Here is a 24,881-nt window from a genome sequence, read left to right as displayed (position 1 = left end):
AAGATTTAAACCATATTTATCCTTCACATGGACCAACTTTATTCATGCAGTTGTATTTATTTAGTGCTGGTCCTGGGCTTGAACACAGGGTCTGGGGCACTGTTCCTGAGTTTTTTGGCTCAAGTCTAGTGCTCTACCCACTTGAGCCAGAGCTCACTTACAGATTTTTGGTGATTAATTGGAGAGAGTCTCATGGACTTCCCTGCCTATGCTGGCTCCAAATCATGATCCTTACAGATCTCAACCACCTGAATAGCTAGGTTTACAGGCATGAGCCACTGACACCAGATCTTCATTTTTTATTGTTATTTTAAATGTTATGTACAGAGAGGTTACAGTTATGTAAGTCAGGTAAAGATCACATTTCTTGGAGGAGGCAACAATGCTTGATAAGAAATGTACTCATGGGCTGGGAAGGTGGCTCAGTGGTAGAGCGCTTGCCTTGCATGCCTGAGGCCCTGGGTTCGATTCCTCAGCACCACATAAGCAAAAAGAAAAAAGCCAGAAGTGGCACTGTGGCTCAAGTGGTAGAGCACTAGCCTTGAGCTGAAGAGCTGAGGGTCAGCACCCAGGCCCAGAGTTCAGGCCCCATGACTGGACCAAAAAAAAAAAAAAAAAAAGAAAAGAAATGAACTCATTATCTTGCCCATGTAACTCCTCTGTATGGTGTTTTCACAATTTAAAAAAAAAAAAAAAAGATTACATTTCTTTTTGGACAATGTCACTCTGCCCCTCGCTTCTTCCCAGTTCTGGTCTTTTTTAGCCAAGGCTAGCCTTTCATCTGTGGGCTTTCCTGCCTTACCTTCAGCCTTTCAAGTGCTAGGGTTACAGGAGTGGGCTACCATTCAGCCCCACCTAGCTTTAGTCAGAAACTTAGAGCTAGGAATGTAGCTTAATGGTAGAGTGTTTGCCTAGCATGCATGAGGCCCTGAGTTCGATTCCTTGGTACCACATAAACAAAAAATAAGATTTCAGCTGGGTGTCAGTGGCTCATGCCTGTAATCTTAGCTACTCAGGAGGCTGAGATCTGAGGATCTTAGTTCAAAGATCTTAGTTCAAAGCCAGCCTGGGCTGAAAAGTCCCCATGAGATCTTATCTCCAATTAACCAGCTGAAAACTGGAAGTGGTACTGTGGCTCAAAGTAGTAGAGTGCTAGCCTTGTGCAAAAGAGCTCAGGGACAGCACCCAGGCCCTGAGTTCAAGCCCCAGGACCAACAACAACAAAAAAAGAACTTGTTTTGTCTGTGGGCCTTCCCCACTCCCACTGTGCAGTGCTCTTACACCATAGGCACTCAACTGTTCAGGCAACTCTTTGGAAGGAAGATGATCATCAGGTCACTTTATTTATCAACTTTCTCTCACTAACATGCAGCAACAGGCTTATCCTTAATGTGCTAAGTGCTGCTTTTCAGAGAATTTCATGAGTAGCAAAAGCCATTTGCTCAGAACTTCTCAGCATCAGAGGCAAATGCAAGTTACAGAGAGGAATCACATTTCTTGATAGGGCTGGACTTTAGTATACTACATGATTAAACAAAGCCACCTACAATTCTAGATAAGACCCGGTTTTCTTACAAATCCTAGCTGAATTATTATATATTTCCTGCCCTACTGATACACTCTGGACTGGTACAGCATTCTTAAAGCCCAACAATGATGTGGGGGGAGGGGAGGAGTATGGGAAGGGATGGGAAGGGGAAACAACGAGGAGGCAACAATGCTTGATAAGAAATGTACTCATTATCTTGCCCATGTAATTGTAACCCCTCTGTACGGTATTCTCACAATTAAAAAAAAAAATGATTGCAAGACCAAACCTTTCTTACCTTCTCTTCTTTCTAGTGGATCTGATGGGTGGCTACAACATTGGTACCATCAGCCATGAGAGCCGTGTGGATTGGTTGGAACTTAATGAGACTGGGCACAAGCTCCTCTTCAGGGACCGGAAACTTCGTGTAAGAAGAATTTCAAGCCTTAAGCCCTGTCTAGTCCATAAAGGATGTGAGACAGCTGTTACCAGGATTAGGGATGTCAACATGGGCATCATTTTTTGGCTCTATATGTCTTTGGCATAGCAGAAGGTACAGAAGGATCAATATTCTTTGAGTCTAGTATCACAACATGTCCCCTGATGGTAACAAAGCAAGAGGAGATTTTGAAAGTTGATTTCTCTTTTACTATTAGCAAGTCTGTGTCCTCGTGCAACATCCTCGCTCTGCTGTCCTTCTCGTGCTTAGTTGACCTTTGCCCAGAGCTGTTACTCTTCAGTGACAGTTACCTGATGGTATTGAAGCTGGCTTGAGCCCCTTTATTGATTCTCAATATGGTATTGCCAAAGAGTTTAACCTTGGAGTCAAAGAGAAGTCTAATGATTGCTCACAGTGAAAGTTTATCACAAGTCTCCCGACCATCTAATTTGTCTAGGGGCCTTACATAGTAATCCAAGTTGGTAACTCAGGTCCAAAGTTATTCTAAGAATGAAAATCTGGACTTCACTTAACTTCAGTTGCTTCAATGTGTACCTTTGCTATTTTTAGTCATCTCTTGTTTGGCCAGGGTACAAACTCACTATAAACTTCAAAGTTTGCAGGTGAATAAGCTTTGAAATTCAGCATGTCCTGACTGCTAGGAAGTGGTCTCAGTCATAAGGTACCCCTACTTCCTTCTCATTGTGCTCTCTGCTTCTTTCTTCAGTTACATCTGTACGACATTGAAAACTGCTCTAAGACAATGATCCTCAACTTCTGCTCCTATGTGCAGTGGGTTCCAGGAAGTGATGTGCTAGTAGCTCAGAACCGGAACAACTTATGTGTCTGGTACAACATTGAGGCACCTGAGAGGGTCACCATGTCCTCTATAAGGGTATGTTAACCCAGGGGACCTCAGACATGGTGCCAAGCAAACTACAGCCCTTAGGGAGCCTGAAGGTTCCTTGATTTTCTCTGTCTACCTCCCGTATTCTCTGTAATGGAGTTGGCAAGTGAAGCTTAGACTCCTTCCCCGTGGTGGACTAGACTCCAGAATCATCTTTATTCAGATTCCTAGAATATGAGTAACCATTCTAGTGGTCCTAGGATTTCATTGAATCCTACGTAGAGTTCTCTCTATGCTGTAAGATAGGTTCTTGGTAGGAGTGAGATTCCATGCCATATTCACTGTTAGAAGCCACTCAGAATTCCTTTTTTTCTCAGAGTGCAGATGACACCCTCTGTAATGTGCTTGCTTTCTCTTCCTTCCTTCCTTCCTTCCTCCCTTCCTCCCTTCCTTCCTTCCTTCCTTCCTTCCTTCCTTCCTTCCTTCCTTCCTTCCTTCCTTCCTTCCTTCCTTCCTTCCCTTTCTTTCCTTCTTTCTTTCTTTCTTTTCTTTTCCTTTGCCTGTCTTCCCTCCTGAACATCGCTTTTCCTCCCCTATTCTCTGGTCTCCATCAGAATTCTAACTACACACATGTTACATTTTTTAATCTGTCTTCATTTCCCTCTTTTTTTGGGGGGCGGGGTGGTGGGAGTGCCTGTCCTGGGGCTTGAACTCAGGGCCTCTTGCTCTCATTTAGCTTTGTCATTCAAGGATGGTACTCCACCGCTTGAGCTACACCTCCACTTCTGACTTTTTTTTAATAAGTTTTTATTGTGAAAATACCATACATCACTTCTGGCTTTTTGCTAGTTAATTGGAAATAAGAGTCTCTTGGAATTGTTTTCCCCAACTGGCTTTGAACCAGGATCCTCAGATTTCAGCCTCCTGAATAGCTAGGATTACATAAGTAAACTACCAGTGCCCAGCTTTTCATTGCCTTTTTAATTTCTCCTACATATTTCAATTTTTTATTCCATACTACATTCTGAATAATTTATTCAGCTTCATCTTTTAGTTTTTAATTTATTTTTCATCCTTGCCTAATCTACTACTTAAATCCATTGAGGCTTTACTTCAAAATTTTAATTTTTCATTTTTTTTTGTCAGTTGTGGGGCCTGAACTCTGGGCCTGGGCGCTGTCCCTCAGCTCTTCAGCTCAAGGCAAGTGCTCTACCACTTGAGCCACAGTGCCCACTTATGGATTTTTCTGCTTATGTGGTGCTGAGGAATCAAACCCAGGGCCTCATGCATACAAGGCAAGGACGCTACCACTGAGCCACCTTCCCAGCCCTGATCTTCCCATTTTTAAGACTCCTGCATAGCTAGGATTACAGGTGTGAGCCACTAGTGCCTAGCTCTTTAGAATATTTAAAGCCTAAAATAGACATAATTTCCACCAGAGTTGGTTCATGTTCACTTTAGCAGGAATCAAACTCTTGTTTGTGCTGGTCCTGGGGCTTAAACTCAGGGCTTAGGCACTGTCCCTGAGCTCTTTTGCTCAAGGCTGTTGTTCTACCACTTGGAGACACAACTCTACTTCCAGTTTACTGGTACTTAATTGAAGATAAGAGTTTCATGGACTTTCCTTCCCAGGCTAACTTTGAACTGTGATCCTTGTATCTCAACCACTTGAGTAGCTAGGATTACAGGCGTGAGCCTCTGGTGCCGGCATGAAATCAAAACATTTTAAGGATCCATATTTCTTGGTAGAGTGCTTGCCTAGTATGCATGAAGCCCTGGGTTCAATTACTCAGTATCACATAAACAGAAAAAACTCAAGTGGTAAAGTGCTAGCTTTGAGCAAAAAGTTCAGGGACAGTACCTAGGACCTGAGTTCAAGCTCCACGACTGGCCAAAAAAAAAAACAAAAAACCTATCTATGCTGGTACTAGAAGAAATGGATTTACACTTTGTCAGTGTACCCCAAAGCATTGTTGCTGTCATAGTTAAGAATATACTTTAACCCTAGAACATTGCCACAGATGAGTTTTTTTTTTTATCTGCTTGAGAGAAACCAAGACTCAGGGAAACAAGGCCTCAGTGTATGAGTGCTAGAGTCAGGTGAGGGTAAGGTCTCTTCTACACTGATTTGGTAGAAACACTAATTTGGAATTTGGGTGGGGTGGGAACTGACTTTTACAGGGTGATGTTGTCGGTCTGGAGCGGGGCGGGGGAAAGACTGAAGTGATGGTCACAGAAGGTGTGACTACGGTTGCCTACACACTGGATGAGGGCCTTATCGAGTTTGGAACAGCCATTGATGATGGCAACTATATCCGGTGAGCGGCTGCTAATAACCATTGCAGGAATGGGTGAGTCGGGGTCTGAGAGAGGTGCACCTGGGTGGCTTATAAAACTAACTATATGCCGGGCGCTGGTGGCTCACGCCTGTAATCCTAGCTACTCAGGAGGCTGAGATCTGAGGATCGCGGTTCAAAGCCAGCCCGGGCAGGAAAGACCGTGAGACTCCTATCTCCAATAAACCACCAGAAAACCGGAAGTGGTGCTGTAGCTCAAGTAGTAGAGCGCTCGCCTTGAGCTGAAGAGCTGAGGGACAGCGCCCAGGCCCAGAGTTCAAGCCCCACAACCGACAAAAAATAAAAAAATAAAAATAAAAAAAAAATAAAACTAACTGTATGTAATCATAGTCAGGTGGGCCAGGGAGATGACTAGACAGTTGTCTGGCTCCTACCTTTCTCTTTGACTAGCACCACTATTCCTCTGTGTCTTCCAGACCCTGCCCTCATTCCTTATGCTTTGCTTTTCTCCCTTTCCAGGGCAACAGCCTTCTTGGAAACCCTGGAAATGACCCCGGAAACAGAGGCAATGTGGAAAACCTTGAGTAAACTGGCTCTAGAGGCAAGGCAGCTACACATTGCTGAGAGGTGAGGCAGACTTGTAAAAGTGAGGTGCCAGGCAGCTAGGAAGGCTGACCTGTGAGTGGCTCTTTTGTGGGCTGTTCCTATTCAGTGTTTAGGCACGGCTTCCTTTCCACCTGCCTGAAATATGAAAGCCATGGTGCATGTATTCCAAACACCTTCCATCCTAGATCACAAGAGTCTTCTACTAATTTTGTTTCCATTTCTTGCAACTAAGTCCTCCTTAAGAGGTTTTAACACCCACTCCCTTAATTCTATATATGGATGTGTACATTCCATGGATGTGATACAAGACTTAAGTTCAAACCTTGGTTCCACTTAACCAACTCATGTAACCTCAGAGATGTTATTTGTCCATTTCAAATCTGAGTTTTGATTTTATCTGGGTAAAATAACAATAGTAGTGTTTACTTCATGGGATGGCAAAGAAGAATGGAAGTGATAGATAGTGAAGAACAAGTGAGAGAATCTGTACAAAGAACATAGGATTGTAAGTTCCCCACATGTAGACTACAGAAAGTCCTAATGGCTCTGTCTTCAAAACATATTCCTCACCCTACTGTCTGCCCACTAGTGCAGACCACTGTCATCTCCCATTTGCAGTAGGGCAAAACCTTTTAATTAATTTCACTGGCGCTAGTTTTGTATTCCTACAAGCCATTCATCCCAAAGCAGACAAGGAAGTTTTTTAAAAAATTAGATTGTATCATGTTGTGCTCCAGATCTACCAGTGGCTCATTGCAAGTATTTGGCCTCCTCCTCATATCAGTTTTCTATATACCCATTCATCTCAGCCACACTGGCATCCTCGGGCCCTTGAGCATGACTTTTCCCTACCTTACCATGACTGGCTCCTTCCTGTAGTCAGGTCTTGACTCAAACATTAGGTGCTCAGAAAAGCCTTCTCTGACTACCAACTTAAATGGGCCCCTCTGTCACTGATGACAGTATCACCATGGTTAATGTTACTTTACATTCTACCACATTACCTTTGTTTACTTCTGTTTGTCTCTACTAGGATGAAAGTTCTCTGAGAGCAAGACCCTCTTTCTTATTCCCTTTTGGGTCTCCAGTGATAAGAACAGTGCCTGGGACAGTAATAAATGCTCAATGTATATTTGCTGAACCAATCACTTAATGCTGTTCCTATAATAATGTCACTGTTGCTGTCATTGCCTCCATGTTATAGGTGCTTTTCTGCTTTGGGCCATGTAGCCAAAGCTCGATTCCTGCATGAGACCAATGAGATTGCAGATCAGGTGTCCAGGGAATATGCAAGTATCATCCTCTTAACTCATTCAGTCTCCCAAGCTGAGATTTCTTTTAGTATTACTTCCATGTTTCCTAGTTTTCTACCCATTCCTAGTGTCTTCTGCTTGCCTACCCCTCCTCTTCCCACAAGTTGGAACATTTTTTACTTGCTTGTGAAACTCCAGACCTCTACACTCCATAAAAGCTTTTAGCTTCTCAAGTCTATTAGCTTTCAGTCCCTATAACCTTCTTGTCTCGGCCCAGAATAGCCAGATGTCCTTTTGCCTTGAAGGGTGGAGAAGGAACAGACTTCTATCAGGTCCGAGCACGTCTAGCCATGCTGGAGAAGAACTACAAATTGGCTGAAATGATCTTCTTGGAACAGGTAATAGAGAAAGGCAGGATAAAAGAGAGAATCTGGGAAGAAAGAAGGAAAACTCAGAGGATGAAAGAGCACTGGTCAGCTGAGCTTCTAAAAGTTGGAGGAGAATCTTGGTAAAAGTTTGGGGAGTTAGTTTCTCTCCTTCCTTAATTTCCTTATCCTGTATTAGTGTTTTTGTAGGCAAACTTCTTCCTTTGGGCTTCAGTTACTTCTTTCTTCTATTAACAGCTCCCTCTGCTCCACAGTTTCTTTTGGCAATTCCTTTTTTTTTTTTTGGCTGGTCGTGGGGCTTGAACTCTGGTCCTGGACACTGTCCCTCAGCTCTTTAGCTCAAGGCTAACGCCCTATCACTTGAGACACGGAGCCACTTCCAGCTTTTTTCTGCTTATGTGGTACTGAGGAATCGAACCCAGGGCCTCATGCATGCAAGACAAGCACTCTACCACTGAGCCACCTTCCCAGCCCTCTTGGCAATTCTTGTAAATCTGGTTCTGTGGAGTCCCAAACTTACACAGTCTGAGGAGCCTTCTTTAAGAAGAATTGCCTTGGGCCAGGCATCGGTGGCTCACACCTGTAATCCTAGCTAGTAAGGAGGCTAAGATCTGAGGATCACGGTTCAAAGCCAGCCCGGGCAGGAAAGTCTGTGAGACTCTTATCTCCAATAAACTACTAGAAAGCCAGAAGTGGTACTGTGGCTCAAGTGGTAGAGCGCTCACCTTGAGCTGAAGAGCTGAGGGACAGTGCCCATGCCCAGAGTTCAAACCCCATGACTAACAAAAAAATGAAGAAGGAGGAGGAGGAAGAGGAGGAGGAGGAGCAGCAGCAGCAGCAGCAGCAGCAGCCTTGGAAAAAAATTCTCTCTATATATAAGAGCCCAGAAGCTTAAGCTTTTTTTTAGATTCATGTAAACCACTTCTGGAGGTCAGTGGTAGAGCATGTGCTTAACATGTGTAAGGCCCTGGGTCCAATACCTGGGCATTGCAGAAAAGGAGAGAGACAGAGAGAATGATTGGTCTACCTCTGTGCAGTAACTAAAGGATGAGGCTTCTTCACCATGCTGAGCAGGGCTCATTGACTTGATTCTCTGTCGTCTTTCCCTCTGTCTAGAATGCTGTAGAGGAGGCTATGGACATGTACCAGGAGCTGCACCGTTGGGATGAGTGCATTGCTGTGGCTGAAGCCAAGGTACTGCTTCTGTCTTCTCCATACTTGTCCAGAATTTAGTTTCACCAAGAGGTTTTGACTTCTTATCAAGGAATTGGAATACGTCTAGGACCTAATTGTTGAGGAATTAGGATGACGGTGACTTGGGAAGATCCACTGTTTCTGAGGGATTGGAGAGGCAGGGTTAACAGAAGGGCAAGGAGGAGGAATGTGTGTCCTGGCTCTCTCCATGTGTGTCCAGGGACACCCATCCCTGGAGAAGTTACGCCGGGATTACTACCAGTGGTTGATGGACACACAGCAAGAGGAGCGAGCAGGTGAACTACAGGAGAGCCAAGGAGATGGGCTAGCAGCTATCAGCCTCTACCTCAAAGCTGGACTCCCTGCCAAAGCTGCACGACTGGTGCTGACCCGAGAAGAATTGCTAGCCAACACAGAGCTAGTAGAGCACATTACCACAGCCCTCATTAAGGGGGAACTGTACGAAAGGGTATGGCTAACTTCCTTTTCCTAATCCTCATCTCCAGGGCTTTGAACACCTCTCCCACCCACCTCCAAATGAGTCTTTGAGTGTATAGCCCTCCCTGTCTTCCAGAATTCCTTCTTTTTTAAGAACTGATTCTTGATTCTTTGTGTTGTAGAGGTTTCATTGTAGTAATATGTGTTAACAGGCAGGTGATCTCTTTGAGAAGATTCGAAATCCACAGCGGGCCCTTGAATGCTATTGTAAAGGCAACGCATTCATGAAAGGTACGAGCTGCCCCCAAGCCATTTTTTTTTTCTGTTGTATACTTTTGCTCAGTCAGCCCCCATACCCCCCAAACTTCTTTTTGGGTATCCATTTAGGTTGACTGGCTTTAGTTTTCCTGCAATTCTCCACTTCTCACCCATTCTCTATGCTTCATTTTCCTCTGCAATTATTCTGAGTCCCATCCCTGGAATTCTGAACCAAGTGCCTTCTCTGTCTGGCAGCGGTAGAGTTGGCTCGATTGGCCTTCCCAGTAGAGGTGGTGAAACTGGAGGAGGCCTGGGGGGACCATTTGGTGCAGCAGAAGCAGCTTGATGCAGCCATCAATCACTATATTGAAGCCAGGTATGGTAGCATGGAAGTATAATTGAGATTTGGGTGTGATAAGAGAGGTGGAGTCAAGAGAGGACACTTCAGCTTAATACGGGGCAGAAAACATCTGGCCTATGGCCATAGAAAGCCTGAGAAATCACTTAATATGTGATATAATAGATACTTCTTGTCTGTTGCCTGTGGTATCTCTGTACTGATAACTTTTTTTTTTTTTTTTTTTTTTTTTTTTTTGTCGGTTGTGGGGCTTGAACTCTGGGCCTGGGCGCTGTCCCTCAGCTCTTCAGCTCAAGGCGAGCACTCTACCACTTGAGCTACAGCGCCACTTCTGGTTTTCTGGTGGATTATTAGAGATAGTAGTCTCACAGTCTTTCCTGCCCGGGCTGGCCTTGAACCGCAATCCTCAGATCTCAGCCTCCTGAGTAGCTAGGATTACAGGCGTGAGCCACCAGCGCCCGGCCTGTGCTGATAACTTTTCATGGCTCTAAAATGATGTTATAAATGTACAAAATGCTCTTGGTAGAAAAAAAATTTCCCTAGCCCCAGGCCTCAAGAAGAGATCTCAAAATGTAGATTGGAGTGTGTTTAAGGGGTCTCTACATCCATTCGTCTTCCTCTTTCCTCATACATATTTATCTTTCCTAACTATGCCAGGTGCTCCATTAAAGCAATTGAGGCTGCCCTGGGTGCCCGCCAATGGAAGAAGGCAATTTATATATTAGATCTACAGGACCGGAACACTGCATCTAAATACTATCCTCGTGTGGCCCAACACTATGCATCTCTGCAGGAGTATGAGGTGAGCAAGAACCTTCTCTGCAGCATGAGACAATGCAATTCAGAATAGCAAGGAGAGAACCCAAGACAGGAAGTGGAGGAGATTCCAGAACAGCCAGCTCACCAAATTCTCTCTGAAATGGAAAGAGCAGTTTACTTCCCCAATTGCATCCAGCATGACACAGACACCCCTTCTAAATATATAAAAGTGATTGCCACCTCTCTTATTGTGCCAACTCAAGTGATTCTTCATGAGTAATTCCAGCATAGCTGGAGAGAGGAATCTTCTTGCATTGCAGAAATATGGGGCCCTTTAGATTTTTACTGTATCATCTTTATTCTGCAGTACTAGGGTTTGAACTCAGGACTTTGTGATTGCTAGGCAAGTACTCTACCACTTTAGCCATACCCCCACACACCTTTTTTTGCTTTGTGTTATTTTTTGGATAGGTTTTTTTGTTTCTGTCTGGGGCTAGCTGATCCTCCTACATAGGCCTTTTACATTGCTGGGATTACTGAGCTAGTCTTTTTCCTAAACAGCAAAAGGTACAATTCACTCATACTCATCTTTACTTCTCTATTATTCATGCTCTCTAATATCTCAGCTGAGGTTTATTTCTTCTTCTTATTAGTTAGCTTAACTCTGTTGCCCTGACCTTTTGTGTCTTATACCAACTACAGATTGCTGAGGAGCTCTATACTAAGGGAGACCGGACCAAAGATGCTATAGACATGTACACCCAGGCAGGAAGATGGGAACAAGCCCACAAGGTAAAGCCTATCATTCTGGAAAGCATATGGACTTAGGAGCTGGGCAATCTGAACTGGTTTTGCTCTTGTACTATCCTCCAGTTAGTGGGGACAGAAAGAGTAAGATAATGGAATATATTTCCCCAATTACAAGGCCTCACAGAAAATAATTCTCTGTAACTTACGGAGTTGGCCTTCTGTACACTAGTGGAGTGTCAGTACCCAATCTTCCATGATAGTTGGAAGAGCTCAAAGTTCCCAAACAGGCAGGTTTCCTCAGAAATTGGCACTCGAGGGCTCTGTGTATCTGTACAGCTGGCAATGAAGTGTATGAGACCAGAAGATGTGTCCGTGCTGTATATCACCCAGGCCCAAGAAATGGAGAAGCAGGGCAAGTACCGTGAGGCTGAAAGGTAAGTGTGGCCACACAGGTGGTTTGGAGGGAAGTGAGGCATCAGAGATAGGAGGAGGAGTGGGGTCTAAGTATTTGTGGCCTCTGCCTAGAACTAGTGACAACAGGGCTGTAGATGTAGAGGTCCCAGGTGTATCTCTAATCCCTAGGCTGTATGTGACGGTGGAAGAGCCTGATCTTGCCATCTCCATGTTCAAAAAGCACAAGTTGTATGATGATATGATCCGCCTGGTAGGGAAGCACCACCCAGATCTACTCAGCGACACACACCTTCATCTAGGCAAGGTGAGCCCTTCTCCTGGCACTACCCATCTCTCCCCCAACCAGGCTCCATCTCCCACTTCATCCAGTCTCACCTTCCTGCAGGAACTGGAGGCCGAAGGCCGACTGCAGGAGGCTGAGTATCACTACCTTGAAGCCCAGGAATGGAAGGCAACAGTAAACATGTACCGATCCAGTGGACTCTGGGAAGAAGCCTACCGGGTAAGGAGGCTGTGTATAATGGGTACATGCCTTCCTCTTTTCCACTTTCAAGTGGCTAATTCACAACTGGCCATAGCATCTTTGAAAACAGAATGGTAACCACAATCTGTTTTGTCACACCTATATACTCAAGTTTTTCTTACAATTTTAAGAGTTTGTGGAGTTCCTAAAGCTAATCTTTGGTCCCTAAGCACTTCAATCTAAGTTAAAAGACCTGAAACTTCCCCTCTTCTATTGATTTAGAACAGCTATCTACTCCTTAAAGATGAGGTCAGGAGTTCAGAGATGTGAGCTGTCAATGAAGGTTATTGAGTGACTGCTTTACAGGTGGCCAAGGCTCATGGAGGAGCTAATGCCCACAAACATGTGGCCTACTTGTGGGCGAAGAGTCTGGGAGGAAAGGCTGCAGTTAGACTGCTTAACAAGCTGGGACTCCTAGAGGCTGCTGTTGACCATGCTGCTGACAACTGGTAAGGCCTAAAGCCTCTTTTCCACCAGCCCCATCCCAGCCAGAGCCTTTACATAAGGAAAGAAAACTGATCTGTAACTGAAAATATTCCTGAAAGCTGAGACAAGGATGAAGAAATAGGGTATGGGAAGATCCTTGAAAGGACACTCATAAATCAGCAAGAATAAGTTAGTAACTCTGTTCCTATCTGTGAGGGACCCAGACAGTGTTTCAGCATTGGCTGTTTTAAGAAGGACAGAAAGGGAGCAGCTTGTGAAGGTAGAGCTGCACCATGCCAGTGACTTACCACTAGGTAAGAGCAATGGGATTCTGTTAAATGCAAAGTCCATGTTTCTTAAGTAGATGTCACAAAGGCCAAGAGCAGTCACATCACTGTTTTTGGAAAGGTCATTTTCTGCTAATGTAGCTCATGCTCTGGAGGAAGTGTAGGAGCAGCAGGAGTCCCCCTGAGGGAGAATACAGGCTTGTCCAGCCATCTCTGGGTCCACCATGACAGTGATATGAGCATCCTAGGACTGCATGTCTGTCTTCCTTTGCATCTGTATCACTTCCTGTTATCATTAATTTTTGTTTTTTGGTCATGGGGCTTGAAGTAGGGGCCTGAATGCTGTCCCTGAGACCTTTTGCTCAAGGCTAGCACTCTACCACTTTGAGCCACAGTGCCACTTCTGATTTTCTGGTAGTTAATTGAAGATAAGAGTGTCACAGACTTACCTGCCCTGGCAGGCTTTGAACCATGATCCTCAAATCTCAGCCTCCTGAGTAGCTATGATTACAGGCGTGAGCCACCAGTACCCAACTTGTTTAATCATTTTTAAATCCCATTTTCTTCCTTAATCCTTGCCCTCTCTGTTTTTTCTTGCCTTCTGCAGGTATTAAGTAGGCAATGCTTATCTTTCATTACAGCTCCTTTGAGTTTGCTTTTGAACTCTCTCGGCTGGCCCTCAAGCACAAAACCCCTGAGATTCATCTCAGATACGCCATGTACCTAGAGGATGAGGTATAGATGTGATTCTGACTCTCCTCTTCTGTCCTCTAGCCTCTGTGTATCTTTAAACGCCCATCTCCTCACTGGCTGCAATGCCAGCCTCCCCCTTATTACATGTTGCTACTTTTATCTCTCCCTCTAGGGTAAATTTGAAGAAGCTGAAGCTGAATTCATCAGAGCTGGTAAACCTAAGGAGGCAGTCCTCATGTGAGTTACCCCGTAAATCCCTTATCCTGTCCTCTCAGTCACAGCCCCCCCCCCCCCCCCCACCTTTTACAGTTATCTTTGCCTTCATTCAAACTTAGTACCAATAAGTCTGACACCCTGTCAGTGCCATGGCTGTCTTCCATGTTGAGACCTCAGTCCTATATTTAGTGCTGCTTTTGCCCCATCTGGGACAGGTTTGTTCACAACCAGGATTGGGAGGCGGCTCAGCGTGTGGCCGAGGCCCATGACCCTGACAGTGTTGCTGAGGTACTTATAGGGCAGGCCCGTGGAGCCTTGGAGGAAAAGGACTTTCAGAAAGCAGAAGGGCTGCTCCTCCGGGCCCAGAGACCAGGCCTGGCTCTCAATTATTATAAGGTAAGTCACTGTATTTTGGGTCATGAGGGGGAAGTAAGATGGAATGAAAGGCCATCTGGAGGGCCATACCAACTCCTAGTAGTGAGAAAAGTTAGGGAGGGAAAAGGACAGGCAAAAGGAAGGATAAGAAAAGTACAAGGACCCAGGGATCAGTGGACCCTGTGTGACAGAGGGAAGCTTCCATGCCTCCCCTCTGCCTTCATGATAACTGAAACTCTGAGCAGGAGGCTGGACTGTGGAGTGATGCTCTAAGGATCTGCAAAGACTATATGCCTGGCCAGCTGGAGGCCCTGCAGGAAGAGTATGAGCGGGAAGCTACCAAAAAAGGGGGCAGGTATGAAGCCAGAAATCCTGGCAATGCTGGCAGGGCTTGGGAGGTCTCCAATATACACAGGGTAGGCCACAGTGCCCCTTCCTGATTCTGATCACTCTGCTCTCCACAGAGGTATGGAGGGACTCGTGGAGCAAGCTCGACAATGGGAGCAGGCTGGAGAATATAGCCGTGCAGTAGACTGCTACCTCAAAGTGCGGGACTCAGGAAGTAGCAGTCTGATGGAGAAGTGCTGGGTGAAGGTGAGGGCACCAAGCTCTTCCTAGTCCTCCTTCCCCTGGGTGCATTCACACTCGGCTTGCTTTCTCAGGCATTCATCTTTATCCTCCTGTGTCTTATTTTTAGTCAGGTAACAGATAACTTTTGTGTGCCCCCTGTTGGCTAGTGTCAGAATCTATGAAAGGGGATGTAGCTAGGTACCAGTGGCTCACACCTGTAATCCTCACTACTCAGGATGTCAGGATCATGGTTTAAAGCCAGCCCAGGAAGGAAAGTCCATGAGATTTATCTCCATTTAACTACCAAAAAGCTAGAAATGGTGCTGTGGCTCGAAGTGGAAGAGCACTTGCCTTGAACACAAAAGCTCAGGGACAGTGCTCAGGCCCTGAATTTAAGCCCCAGGACCTACAAATTTTTCTTTATATAAAGGCGTGGGGGGATGTAAGATGGTAACAACCAGAAGTTAGGGGAAGCTAGAATAACAGTAAACAACTCAATTAATTAATATTGTATCTAAGTAAAGACTAAAGTGAGTTCAAAAAGGGGGAGGATCTCTTGGAACTGGAGGGGATCTGTAAGGCTTGGTGAGGGGGGAAGAAGGTCTTAGAGCTAGGACAGCTCCAAACCAATGGCCAGATGGAAGCCATGGCAAGAGCATGGGCTCCTCCTCCTCCTCAAGAGCTCCTGAAAAGAAGCTAGATGAAGACAGGCCAGTATGTTTCACTCAAACAAATAGTATTAGTCAGGTAAAAAAAACTGAGAGAATATGAATGAATACCCACACATGTGTGTGTAAGAACTGGTTTACACAATTACAGAAGTGGCCAAGTTCCAAGATCTGCAGGGTGATTGGCACATGGGAGCCCCAAGAGAGCTGTTGGTGCAGTTCCTATTTGAAGGCCACATGCTCAAGACCCAGGACATTTCAGTGTTTCAGTTCCAGTCTGATGACAGGAAAAAACAAATGTCCCAGTTCAAAGGCATTCAGGCAGGAAGAATTCTGTTACTTTGGGCAAAGCCAACTTTTTTGTTCTGGTCACATCTCTGATTAGATGAAGCCTATCCATATATTATTATTATTAGCATTGTACAGCTTTCTGTGCAATGTTAAGTTCATCCAAAACCATTGTCACAGAAATACCTGAAGTAGTATTTGAGCAAATGTCTGTGTATCATGTGTCCAAGTCAAAATGACACACAAAATTACCATCACATACATAGTTACATTTTAATATCTTTGCAAATAGAGATGCCTGTGTAATTTAAATGAAGTACCTCAGCTACAGTGAAATTTGGTATTGAGAGTCTTGAAGGGGTGAGAATGACTGGCCTTCTAAATTAAATGTTGGTGTGATTATTTCCCTGTAAGATGTCCCTTAGGTTGCTTAAATCTTCTCATTGAAGAAATTGAAACAGGTCTGGGAATGTGGCTTAGTGGTAGAGTGCTTGCCTAGCATGCATGAAGAAAATGCTGAAAATGCTGGAAGTTGGCACTGTGACTCTCAAGTGGTAGAGTGCTAGACTTGAGGAAAACAGCTCAGTGACAGTGCCTAGGCCCTGAAAAAATCAAGAGCTCAAGTCTAGTCTGGGCTACATAGTGAATTTGAGGACAAGCTGGGTGCTGATGGCTCATGCCTGTAGTCCTAGTTACTCAGGAAGCTGAGATTGAGGATTGTGGTTCAAAGACAGCCCAGGCAGGAAAATCTATGAGATTCATCTCCAAGTTAGCACCAGAAGGCTGTAAGTCACACTCTGGCTCCAATGTAGAGCACTAGCCTTGAACAAAAAGAGCCAAGGGACAGATCCTAGGCCCTGAGTTCAAGCCCCACAACCAAAAACAACAAAAAATAATTTCAAAAGTGAGAATTTAATTTTTTATTTAACCTAATATATCTAAAATATTCTTTCAACCTATATTCATTAAGCTTAACATTGAGGTATTTGTCATTCGTGTGTGTGTGTGTGTGTGTGTGTGTGTGTGTGTGTAAAGAAACTGAAATTTAGTCCAGAATTCCCTGGACTCCTCTTTCTGTGTACTATGATACCAAGATTTTATTTTTTGTTTTGTTTTTTGTCGGTCATGGGGCTTAAATGTTGGGCCTGAGTGCTGTTCCTCAGCTCTTCAGCTCAAGCTGAGCACTCTACCACTTGAGCCACAGCACCACTTCTAGTTTCTGGTGGTTAATTGGAGATAAGAGTCTCATGGACTTTCCTGCCCAGGCTGGCTTTGAACCATGATCCTCAGATCTCAGTCTCCTAATTAGCTAGGATTACAGGTGTGAGCCACTGGCACCCAGCTTAAGATTTTATTTGTTACACAGAACTTGAGAAACCAGTTTGTCAGAGATGGCTGAACCAAATGCAGTGACATTAGACAGCAAAGAAAGTGTCTTAAAGCGTCACAGTGAGCTGAGAACAGAGAGGTCCACTGATAGCCAACTAAACACTCTGATCTACCAGGGTTAGACTGGGAGGGTGGAAGGTGAAGGAGTCTGTGAGAATATTGGCCTCTGGAAGTGGGGGGGACACATGAAATGGGTGGGACTGAGGAGTTCCAGCAGTGTTTGTTTCTCCTGCCCATTCCCATCTGCTCACCAAACTACTCAGGCAGCTGAACTCTCCATCAAGTTTCTGCCTCCCCAGCGCAGTCTGGACGTTGTTCGAGCTGTAGGACCCCAGCTCATTGGAATTGGAAAGCACAATGTAGTAAGTAAAGTGCTGGGAAAAGAAAGGATCCCACAGACACGGGTGGAATGGTGACATCACACTCAGATATGTAAGGGTGGGCCTTGTGGCAGGTATGACAATGTTGTGGGCAAACAGGAGAGTTTGCCAAGGGAAGACCAAGGAGTTTACATGTTGATATCTCACTATGCAGGCTGCAGAGCTTTATCTGAACCAGAACCTTGTAAAGGAAGCAATCGATGCTTTCATTGAGGGTGAGGAGTGGAACAAGGCCAAGCGTGTGGCTAAGGAGTTAGATCCCCGGTAAACTTATGACCCCTTCTCACTGGGAAATTCTCCTTTACTTCCTTTTGCAAAGACTGGGAGGATGTCTTTTTTTTTTTTGGTTGGTGGGCTTAGGCGCTGTCCCTGCGCTCTTTAGCTCAAGGGGAGCCCTCTACCACTTGAACCACAGCGCCACTTCCGGTTTTCTAGTGGTTTATTGGAGATGAGAGTCTCACAGACTTTCCTGCTTGGGCTGGCTTTGAACCATGATCCTCAGATCTCAGCCTCCTGAGGAGCTAGGATTACAGGCCTGAGCCACCGGCACCTGGCTGGGAGGACATCTTTATGGGAGGGCATGGCATCCCAGGACCACGAAGTTAGAGATCTCTATATCTTCACAGGTATGAAGACTATGTTGACCAGAATTATAAGGAGTTTCTCAAGAACCAGGGCAAAGTAGACTCGGTGAGACTTGCAGAGTTAATTTGAAGCAAGGACTATAACCAAGTAATATAGTAGAGAACTTGCTTAGCACATGTGAGGCTTTGGGTCCGACTCCCAGCCCACAAATATAATAAGAGTAAAAGCTATGTGCAGGAAGAGGCACTAGCAATGGTCTCCTTCTTCCCCAAGTCACCTCTCTCCTGAGCTGTCTTTCCTTTGCTCCACAGTTGGTGGGTGTGGATGTGGTAGCTGCTTTGGACCTGTATGTGGAGCAGGGTCAGTGGGACAAGTGCATTGAAACAGCTACCAAGCAGGTACTTCTCTCTCCTTTCTACTCCCTGTCTTCAGATATGCCTCTCTTAAACCTAACCAAAGCCCAATTCCCAGTAATCCCTACTCTGTCAGAGAATGCAGTCTGTGCTCTGAAATTTGTACCAGCACTGTACATATCCATTGCCTCCTCAACAAATGCCTGGACTCACTACCCTACCCTCACTGCCTAGTTTTACTGATCGCAAATTCTCCCCCACTTTTCCTCCACCTCTGAAACAGAATTACAAGATTCTGCACAAGTATGTGGCTTTGTATGCGACTCATCTGATCCGGGAAGGTGGCTATGCCCAGGCACTGGCCCTCTATGTGCAGCATGGAGCCCCTGCCAATCCACAGGTACAGACCTTCTCCTTGAGGGTGAATGTTTCCACCCTCCTGCCTCTTCTAGAGCCACTATCCCTTGAAGGACTATTTTGGCAAAGGATTCTATCCTTAGAACATCATGCCCAGCATCCCACCCAGCCTTTCCAGAAATGCTGTGGCTACTTAGCTGATACACAGGGACCTAACTTTCCAGGAGAAAGTCTGCACACCTCTGAGTGCCCTTACTATTTTTTTCCAGAAAATAAACACTGCTCTCCTATTGGAAAATCATAACACTCTGCATATTACCCCATTAACACTGTATTCACAGTTGTATATTGCCCACACTCACACCAGCTGATAATAAGAGTTCCTCATAGCCGGGCACCAGTGGCTCACACCTGTAATCCTAGTTCCTCAGGAGGCTGAGATCTGAGGATCGCAGTTCAAAGCCATCCCAGGCAGGAAAGTCCATGAAACTCTTATCTCCAATAAACCACTCAGAAAACCAGAAGTGGCACTATGGCTCAAGTGGTAGAGCGTTTGGCTTGAGCTGAAGAGCTGAGGCACAGCATCCAGGCCCAGAGTTCAAGCCCCACAACCGACAAAAATAAAATAAAATAAAATAAAGTTCCTCTTCTTTCCTCCCCTTCTCTAAGATTAATTAGCACTTTGTCTCCATTACTGCCCCATCTTCTGCACACACATATATACACACATATACACAACCTGTTTCTTTCTTCTCTTTCTCTTCTGGTTGAGCTTCTCACTCAGATCCTCTTCTCCCTGTACCCATAGAACTTCAACATTTATAAAAGGATCTTCACTGACATGGTCAGCTCTCCTGGGACCAACAATGCCGAGGCCTACCATAGCTGGGCTGATCTTCGAGATGTTCTCTTCAACTTGGTGAGGAAGTTGAGTCAACAGCAGCTTAAAAAGACTTCTTTCCCTGCCCCAGTCTCTTCTTTCATGCACATAAATATTTACCCTCAAATGTATTCGACCTTCCTCTGTTCAGGCAGCCATCAGTAACCACCCTTGAGCCAGGCTGTGTTTTCTTCTTTCTCTAGTGTGAAAACCTGGTAAAATCCAGTGAAGCCAACTCTGTAGCCCATGAAGAGTTTGAGACAATGCTGCTGATTGCTCATTACTATGCCACACGCTCTGCAGCCCAGAGCATCCATCAGCTGGTGAGATATAGCGCAGGGGAAATGAGATGCAGAGAACACCATCATAAGTAATCATCTTCACACCTATGAAGTTGAATGGATCCAAGTTTCAGATTCTCAAGCTTAGGCTCTTGGACCTCCATACTTCTCTTTCAGCTTCTCCTCCATCTAAATCAGTCTTTAATTCTTGTTTAGATGGATTCTTTTTGGAGGGGGAGGGAGGTGTTGGAATTCAAGGCCATGTACTTACTTGGCTTGATTAATTGGCACTCTATCACTTGAGTCATTCTTTCATCCTGGCTTTTTGTTGATCATTTTGTTTTTGTGCAGTACTGGGGCTTGAATGCATGGCCTGGACATTGTCCCTTAGCTTTTTTGCTCAAGACCAGCACTCTCTCACTTGAGTCATTTCTGTATTTTTGCTGGTTAATTGGAGATAAGAGTCTCAAGGACTTTCCTGTCTGGGCTGTCTGGGCTGTGATCCTCTTGAATAGGATTACATTTGTGAACCAACATTGCCCAGCAATGGATTGGCTTCCTCTACTGTTTTCACCATCTTAAGAGCTCTGTGGCCATTCAGCTCCAGCCTCACATTCTTTTCTATTTATTTTTGGCAGTGCTGAGAACTGGACATAGGATCCTATATACCAGGCAGGCACTTTGTCATTGAACTATATAGCCCAGCCTTGTGATATTTAAACATTTAAGTCCCATGATTTTTCTTTTTTTTTTTTTTTGTTGGTCATGGGGCTTGAACTCTGGGCTTGGGCACCATCCCTGTGCTCTTCAGCTCAAGGCAAGCACCCTACTGCTTGAGCCACAGCATCACTTCCGTTTTTCTAGTGGTTAATTGGAGATAAGAGTCTCATGGATTTTTCTGCCTGGGCTGGCTTTGAACTGTGATCCTCAGATCTCAGCCTCCTCAGTAGCTAGGATTACAGGAGTAACTGGTGCCTGGCTCAATGATTTCTTATTAACCTCCTATAATGTACACATGCTTGTGACTTGAGATAATTAACTGTGTACTCATTTTATGTACTTGCATAGTAAGAATTCTAGAAGTAGAAAGAACCTTATAAATTATCTAGTTCTAGGTATATTGTGCTGATGATCAAAACTAAGATCTAGAACAGCCTAAGATCCAGAGCAGTTTAGTATTGGGTGGTTTTTTGTTTTTTGTCGGTCATGGGGCTTGAACTCTGGGCCTGGGCATTGTCCTGAGCTTCTGTGGCTCAAGGCTAGCACTCTACCACTTGAGCCACAGTGCCACTTCCAGCTTTTTCTGTTTATGTGGTGCTGAGGAATCAAACCCAGGCCCTTATGCATGCGAGGCAAGCACTCTACCACTGAGCCACCTTCCCAGCCTTAGTATTGGTTTTCTAGTTCTGTCGCTTAGTTACAGAACCATTAGTGTGGTAGCTCAGTCACTATAGTACGAGAATCATAAATCTTTGCCTTTGATCCACAGCAAACTGTGGCTGCCAGGCTTTCTATCTCACTCTTGCGCCACACCCAACTACTACCTGCAGACAAGGCCTTCTATGAAGCAGGCACTGCTGCCAAGGTGAGCTGGAACAAGGCAGGGTGGGGCTAAAGAGATAAGGGATCACAAATGGGAAGATGAAGAAATCTCAAGAGCAAAGTTGAGTTTGGAGCTGATGTTAGAGGACATAAGCCTGGAATAGTCTCTCTGCATCCAAGCTCAGTTTGCTCACCTGTACCTTTGCTCTGCTGTAGGCAGTTGGCTGGGAGAACATGGCCTTCATCTTCCTCAACCGCTTTTTGGACTTGACTGATGTGAGTTGGGAAGCTGGGCCCAGAGGCTGGGAGTTTGCTTGTTACAAGCCATGCCTGTCTCACTGTTGTCCATTCTGCCACAGGCAATTGAAGAAGGGACTCTGGATGCCCTTGACCACTCAGATTTTCAGGATACAGACATTCCCTTTGAGGTGCCACTCCCAGCTAAGCAGCACATACCGGTAAGGAATAAGAAGCCCTCCCCTGTGGGAGCCTGTTGAGAAGGAAGGATGGCTTGGGCTACCATCTTTACAATGACCTCAGTCCTCACTATTCCCTCAGGAAAAACAGAGGTTGGTGATTGTATTCCTCAGCCTAAGGAGGATCATTTATGTCTGAAAGCTGTATTCTAGAATGAAGGCTTAGCAATCCTGCTGCCTTCTGCTGCCCTGCTTGAAGCTGTTGCTCCCTCTATCTTTCTCAGGAGGCCCAGAGAGAAGAGGTTCGAGACTGGGTGCTCACGGTGTCAATGGACCAGCGTCTGGAGCAAGTTCTACCTCGGGATGAACGTGGGGCTTATGAGGCTTCCCTAGTGGCAGCGAGCACTGGCGTCCGGGCACTGCCCTGCCTCATTACAGGTACCAGAGCCCCACAGCACCCCACAGGTGGATAGAAGGGAAAGCAGCAGGATCCAAAAACTGTTTCAGCAGCTAGTAATCCTGAAACTTGGGAGGCTAAAGCAGAGGATCATAAGTTTGAGGTCAGCCTAGACTATGCAGTGAAGCTCTGCCTCATGAAAGACAACAGGCTAGGCACCACTGACTCGTGCCTGTAATCCTACTACACAGAGGATCTGATTCACAGATATTAGCCAGGCTCAGGCAGAAAGCCTGAGAGACTCTTATCTCTAATTAACCAAAAGCCAGAACTGGAGCTGTGGATCAAGCTAGCCTTGAGCAAAAGAGCTGAGGGCCAGCGCCAGCCAGGCTAAGTTCAAGCCTTAGGTCTGGCAAAACAAAAAGCAAACAACAAAAAAACACTTTATTTTACTTTAATAACAAGTGAACAAGACAGAATCATCTCACTCTGCCTGCTCTTCACTTCCCTCCTCAGTTTCTTCCAAATTCTAATTTACCTTTTTTCTTTTCTTTTTCCACAGGTTACCCCATCCTGAGGAATAAAATTGAATTTAAGCGGCCAGGGAAGGCTGCTAACAAGGACAACTGGAATAAGTTTCTTATGGCCATCAAGGTTAGAGACAGTGACTTGATGAGGGCAGAGAGCGCAGCTCTAGAGGGGAGGGGTATGAGCGGAGTCTCACCAGAATGTTGGGAGAGATGGTCCAGAAGGCAGATGCAGATGCTAACCTGCTCCCCCTGCACCAAAATGGAGCTGGTGCCTCCACACCAACTTTAATGAGCTCCTCTCCTGTTTCTCCCCTTTGTTCACAGACCTCCCACAGCCCAGTATGCCAGGATGTGCTGAAATTCATCAGTCAGTGGTGTGGAGGGCTCCCCAGCACTAGCTTTTCCTTTCAGTGAGGAAGAGTCTGGGCCTCTTTCATTAAAAGTAATTGAGTAAGTAATTGAGACCACTATATTCTTTGATCATGGTCTTCTGATCACTGTGTGTTGGAAACAGCAACGTACCCTTTCCTTCAAAGAAATCATAACCGAGTAGAAGAAAAGATAAGTTTTTTTATTACAGTTATTTATATCATCCTGGGCTCAAGAGCTCCTTGTTTAGTGGAAAATACATGTGGACTGGGCCTCAGATTGGCACCTGCCTGATAAAGGAAGAACCAACCAGGTCAGAAGGCAAAGCAGCATAGCAAAGACTTAGCTGCATTGCAAAAACACTTCCCCGGGCCCCATCCTCAGGGCCCTTTACCTGTCCTACACCCAGGTTTTCTCTGATGCCTGGAGTTCTTGATATTGATCCAAGAGTTGCACATTTTCCTGCCTTTTACATTTAGGAGATTCAAGTTCTGTCAGTTCCTCCAGCTGCAGAAAAAGGTGCAATCAGTTCCCTGATGTCCAATGATATATCAGCTCCTTTTTAACAGTCTGTGGGATTGAACCCTTCCTGTTTCTCTTCCTTACCTGTTCCTGAAACCCTTCCTTCCTGCAGGGCCCAACACCACGAAGGGTGAGTGCAGCCACACAGCAGTAACCAGACAGAGCAGCCTCTGCTGCAGACATGAACAGAGAAGGGATCCAGAGAGCCAAGGCTGTATCCTAAAAGTAAAGGGAAGGATTGGGCTAGGAGCAAACAGAGGAAGTTAAAAGAGCAGGGTCACAGTTTTGTGGACAGCCAGAAGGAATATGCTCACATAGATTCTTGTGGGGTCAAAGAAGCAGTTGGTGTGCCCAGATCCCTGATCCAGCGGTATGGAAGGATCCAGCAGTCCTGGATGGCAGTCAGCAATAAGACGGCGGCCACCATTGGCCACAGTGAGTGACACAGCTAGGAGGAGGCCCATGGAGCAGGCAGCGGACAGGAGGAGGTTCATCAAAGCCAGTACCAACAGGGCCCAGTGCTGGCAGGGCAGAGGACCAGGGTGAATGAGCAGCCTGGGCCTGGCTTAGTTTCGTAGTGACAAGACACCTCACGTTCTCTATTTGAAGCTCCCGCTCCCCTTGCCCCTCTCACCAGTCCTGGGAGAAGAAGGTTCCTGGATGCCAGAAGGGCCACAAGACCAAGGGAAACGCTCTGCGGAAGACACCACACCTTTGGCCCGCTGGCTCTTGGCAGCTCCGCCCCCCAGCCAGCCCGCAGTCTCTCACCAGCAGCCCTGAGCCCACGGAGATGACATTGGCAGCGGTGTACTCCGGCGTGATGGCGCCACGGGGATTGGCCACGTGCCGCAGGACTGTACCGTGCAGCACAGCTCCCAGCAGGAGGTTCACATGGCCCACCAGGATCAGCGCGAGGCCCACGCGCATGAGCCGCCGAGGCCCTCGGGCGGCGTCTGTAACGTAGGGGGAAGGGCGGACCTGAGCCGGGGCGGCTGACCCGAGGGCGAGCGGCCGCGGACAGGGCCAATTGCGGCGTTTGGCCGGGCTGAGGGGGGTCAGGGACCTAGAGCAAGGTGGCGGAAGTTACCAAAGACGCAGAGGCGGCAGCACCTCATCCCGCGGGCCTGGCCGCGCGGCTCCTGGCTGGCACCGCCGGGCAGCTCTACCTGGGCCGGCTCCGCCCCCAGCCTTGGAGCTCGGCCCCGCCCCGCCATCCGCCTGGGGCTCCGCCCGGCGCGGCTTCCGCTACAACTACGCCTACCACCGCCCGGCGGCCAGCGGCCAGCCGCAGCCCGCTCCACCTGCGC

The 24,881-nt window shown here is 46.2% G+C and overlaps 2 protein-coding genes across 3 annotated transcripts in view; one reads left to right on the top strand and one right to left on the bottom strand.

The window, feature by feature from the left end:
• Window positions 1-23,145, top strand: part of Ift172 (intraflagellar transport 172) — a 40,438-nt gene extending 17,293 nt beyond the window's left edge. Inside the window, exons 15-48 of one of the 2 annotated variants that reach the window (XM_042696792.1) lie at window positions 1,843-1,955; window positions 2,695-2,862; window positions 4,996-5,132; window positions 5,631-5,738; window positions 6,922-7,006; window positions 7,276-7,368; window positions 8,473-8,550; window positions 8,771-9,019; window positions 9,201-9,279; window positions 9,502-9,622; window positions 10,262-10,406; window positions 11,066-11,155; window positions 11,450-11,547; window positions 11,696-11,831; window positions 11,913-12,029; window positions 12,357-12,499; window positions 13,405-13,498; window positions 13,629-13,693; window positions 13,888-14,068; window positions 14,293-14,402; window positions 14,512-14,641; window positions 17,226-17,324; window positions 17,497-17,606; window positions 17,969-18,032; window positions 18,239-18,325; window positions 18,564-18,680; window positions 19,446-19,556; window positions 19,721-19,840; window positions 21,288-21,383; window positions 21,557-21,616; window positions 21,700-21,798; window positions 22,041-22,194; window positions 22,716-22,807; window positions 23,008-23,145. In XM_042696792.1, coding sequence (XP_042552726.1) covers window positions 1,843-1,955; window positions 2,695-2,862; window positions 4,996-5,132; window positions 5,631-5,738; window positions 6,922-7,006; window positions 7,276-7,368; window positions 8,473-8,550; window positions 8,771-9,019; window positions 9,201-9,279; window positions 9,502-9,622; window positions 10,262-10,406; window positions 11,066-11,155; window positions 11,450-11,547; window positions 11,696-11,831; window positions 11,913-12,029; window positions 12,357-12,499; window positions 13,405-13,498; window positions 13,629-13,693; window positions 13,888-14,068; window positions 14,293-14,402; window positions 14,512-14,641; window positions 17,226-17,324; window positions 17,497-17,606; window positions 17,969-18,032; window positions 18,239-18,325; window positions 18,564-18,680; window positions 19,446-19,556; window positions 19,721-19,840; window positions 21,288-21,383; window positions 21,557-21,616; window positions 21,700-21,798; window positions 22,041-22,194; window positions 22,716-22,807; window positions 23,008-23,097 — 3,839 coding nt within the window. In that variant the 3' untranslated portion in view covers window positions 23,098-23,145. The remainder of the gene's footprint in view (window positions 1-1,842; window positions 1,956-2,694; window positions 2,863-4,995; window positions 5,133-5,630; window positions 5,739-6,921; window positions 7,007-7,275; window positions 7,369-8,472; window positions 8,551-8,770; window positions 9,020-9,200; window positions 9,280-9,501; window positions 9,623-10,261; window positions 10,407-11,065; window positions 11,156-11,449; window positions 11,548-11,695; window positions 11,832-11,912; window positions 12,030-12,356; window positions 12,500-13,404; window positions 13,499-13,628; window positions 13,694-13,887; window positions 14,069-14,292; window positions 14,403-14,511; window positions 14,642-17,225; window positions 17,325-17,496; window positions 17,607-17,968; window positions 18,033-18,238; window positions 18,326-18,563; window positions 18,681-19,445; window positions 19,557-19,720; window positions 19,841-21,287; window positions 21,384-21,556; window positions 21,617-21,699; window positions 21,799-22,040; window positions 22,195-22,715; window positions 22,808-23,007) is intronic. The other variant, XM_042696793.1, reaches the window with a different exon arrangement.
• Window positions 23,146-23,233: 88 nt separating this feature from the next.
• On the bottom strand, window positions 23,234-24,770 carry Krtcap3 (keratinocyte associated protein 3). The gene is made up of 7 exons (XM_042696796.1): window positions 24,662-24,770; window positions 24,343-24,527; window positions 24,209-24,268; window positions 23,889-24,095; window positions 23,659-23,793; window positions 23,447-23,559; window positions 23,234-23,342 (listed from the first exon to the last, which is right to left on the bottom strand). Exons 1-6 carry the CDS (start codon window positions 24,687-24,689, stop codon window positions 23,452-23,454), a joined length of 723 nt encoding a protein of 240 aa, XP_042552730.1. The 5' UTR covers window positions 24,690-24,770; the 3' UTR covers window positions 23,234-23,342; window positions 23,447-23,451.
• Between the last annotated feature and the right edge of the window lie 111 nt (window positions 24,771-24,881).

This window comes from Dipodomys spectabilis, unplaced genomic scaffold, assembly GCF_019054845.1.
Source record: "Dipodomys spectabilis isolate Male_0828 unplaced genomic scaffold, ASM1905484v1 ptg000210l, whole genome shotgun sequence".
Lineage (NCBI taxonomy): Eukaryota > Metazoa > Chordata > Mammalia > Rodentia > Heteromyidae > Dipodomys > Dipodomys spectabilis.
This window is presented reverse-complemented; position numbering and strand designations above follow the sequence as displayed.